General features: G+C 53.6%; 1 protein-coding gene across 1 annotated transcript in view; it reads right to left on the reverse strand.

The window, feature by feature from the left end:
* The window catches only part of LOC101764643 (probable monogalactosyldiacylglycerol synthase 3, chloroplastic), a 4,232-nt gene extending 2,974 nt beyond the window's left edge, over nucleotides 1–1,258 (reverse strand). The window contains exons 1-2 of the mRNA XM_004954200.3: nucleotides 669–1,258; nucleotides 354–526 (exon numbers count right to left, since the gene is read on the reverse strand). Coding sequence (XP_004954257.1) covers nucleotides 354–526; nucleotides 669–1,046 — 551 coding nt within the window. The 5' untranslated portion in view covers nucleotides 1,047–1,258. The remainder of the gene's footprint in view (nucleotides 1–353; nucleotides 527–668) is intronic.
* Nucleotides 1,259–2,225: the final 967 nt, after the last annotated feature.

Genomic DNA, 2,225 nt, shown 5'->3' on the forward strand with positions numbered 1-2,225 from the left:
CACAGTGATATTTTAGCCTCAGTAGACAAAGTCCAACCTCACAGTTTGATGATTGCACTCAGGGGAATGGGCTGTGGACTATAAAAATTATTCGCACCGTATCACGCGTTTTGATCCGACATTATAATAGAAGCATATGCGATAATGACAAAACTGCTGGGCCATTAGAAAAATCAGTGATTAGGTGAGCAATGTGCAGCATGCCACCAACAACAGCAACATGGATACAAACCACAATTGATTTTGTTTTATAATCCCGAAGCAGAGAGTGAAACAAGGAGAAAGTTCCAGAACGAATCAACCTCCAAAAAGTTAAGTTCTTGGATTGCACAAGAGAGAGAAAACATCCTTACTTGGCGTAGAATGAGGCGAGAGCAGCTAGGTAGAAGCAATGGACCCATCTAGGCGAGGTGCTGTGGAAAGCCACTTTCCAGAGCTGCACATGCTTCACCATGAACTTGTATGAGCTCTCCATGTTGTTGAGTGGCCAGCCAGCGTGATCCTTGCACAGATCCTTGACGAAGACCTGCCACGCGCAGACAGACAATTAAGAAATCGTTAGTGCCAGAGAACATATTCCAGCCCACTAGGTGGCCATATTATTATTTCAATTTAGAAATATTACTACAATGGAACTGAAATTCGAGATGAAGAACCAAAGAGCGCACCCTGTACTCGTCGCCGAACTCGATCCGGAAGGCGTCCTTGATGGCCTCCGCGGAGGCTCGGTGGCCGCCGCCGGTGTCGCTCATGAGGATGAGGACGTTCTTGGCGCGGTTGGCCCCGAGCTGGACGAGCTCGACGGTGCCCTCCTCCTCCTCCCAGAAGGGCTCGTCGTCGTCCTCGGGCCCGCAGAGCGAGGATACCGAGGCGGACGATGACGCGCCGTCCCCGCGTGCCCGGCCCGCGGAGGAGAGCTCCCCCGCGTAGGTGAGGCTCTTGCGCAGCTTGCGCCTCATCCGCTGCTGGTTGTGGTACGCCGCGACGGTCTCCAGCACCGTCTCCCGGATCGACCGCCCCCGCGGCGACGCCATGGACGCCGCCATCGCGGGGCGTGCAGGAGCCGCGGCGCGGGTCCCGCCGGGGGCAGCGAGCGCGAGCGCGGCGCCGGATTCGCTCCGCGGCGTGGGAGGGGGGAGGAGGAGAGGGAGGCGAGTGGGCCGCAGGAGAGAGGAGGAGGTGTTTAAAATTGGGGATCGGGGAGGGCGGAGGGGTCCGAGCTGGCACGGGCGGGGAAGACAACTGGAATTGGAGGTTGGGGAGGGTGGTGGTTGCTGTCGCGTGTTTTATGTGTGCTAGGGGACCTCATGATTTGGGGATCGGGAATTTGAAGGAGCGGCCCCCGTGTTGGATGGACGGCTCGTGATTGCTGGAATTCGTCGGGGTTCTACGTGAAAAAGGGAGCCTGGCGAATTGGTGATCAGCTACGAGGGTTACAACAGGAGACCTAATTCTTGGGAGCAAAAGAAAAATATCCGGTAAGAAAAATTAATAAGTCGGACTTGGACGTGCACATGTGTTTCAAGCATCGTAGAAATAAGTAATTTTCGGGCCAATCAGGATTGGTTGAGCCAACACAACATTTAGGACAAAAACGGCTCCGGCGGTGGCTTCTCCAGTGAAGCGTTTTTTTTTCTTTGGTTGATCCAGTTGAAAAAACGTTTTGGCAAAACGACTTCTCCTGTATTTTAAGGAATCGATGTGAGAGGTTAGATGTCCAATATATCCATGACTATTTAATTTGGATATGCATATGAGTTTTATATTTTCTCATTTTATAGGAAATGAACAAGATTAACATTTTTTCCCACATGTTATGTAACAAGACCCATTATTTTTCCCCTTTTAACGTATATATTTCTTGTTTACCATCTGATCTTTCTTTCTTGCCGTCTCCTTTCCTCCACGGCTCCACCACGCAACTTCACCTCCGTCGCTCGATCTCTCTTCGTTGCGTGCACTCCCCCACAGTGCCGCTCCACACTCCAGCGTCGCGCGCTGCTCCCTCTTGCTGCCCTGCTCCATCCTCATCTCGTAGCACCGCATCCCCGTCGGGCAACACGCCAACATGGAGCGGAGGGAAGGCCGATGGGCACACAACCGGCCGCCACAGGGAAGCCAGGCGTAGAGCTGGCTGGTGGTGGGGAAGTCGTGAAGCTGGGCAGCGTCCACGACCAAAGCGGGGATGCCAGGCGGTGAGCTCGCGTTGGACCAATCAAGCTGCA

The sequence above is a fragment of the Setaria italica genome, chromosome I (assembly GCF_000263155.2).
Source record: "Setaria italica strain Yugu1 chromosome I, Setaria_italica_v2.0, whole genome shotgun sequence".
Classification (NCBI taxonomy): domain Eukaryota; kingdom Viridiplantae; phylum Streptophyta; class Magnoliopsida; order Poales; family Poaceae; genus Setaria; species Setaria italica.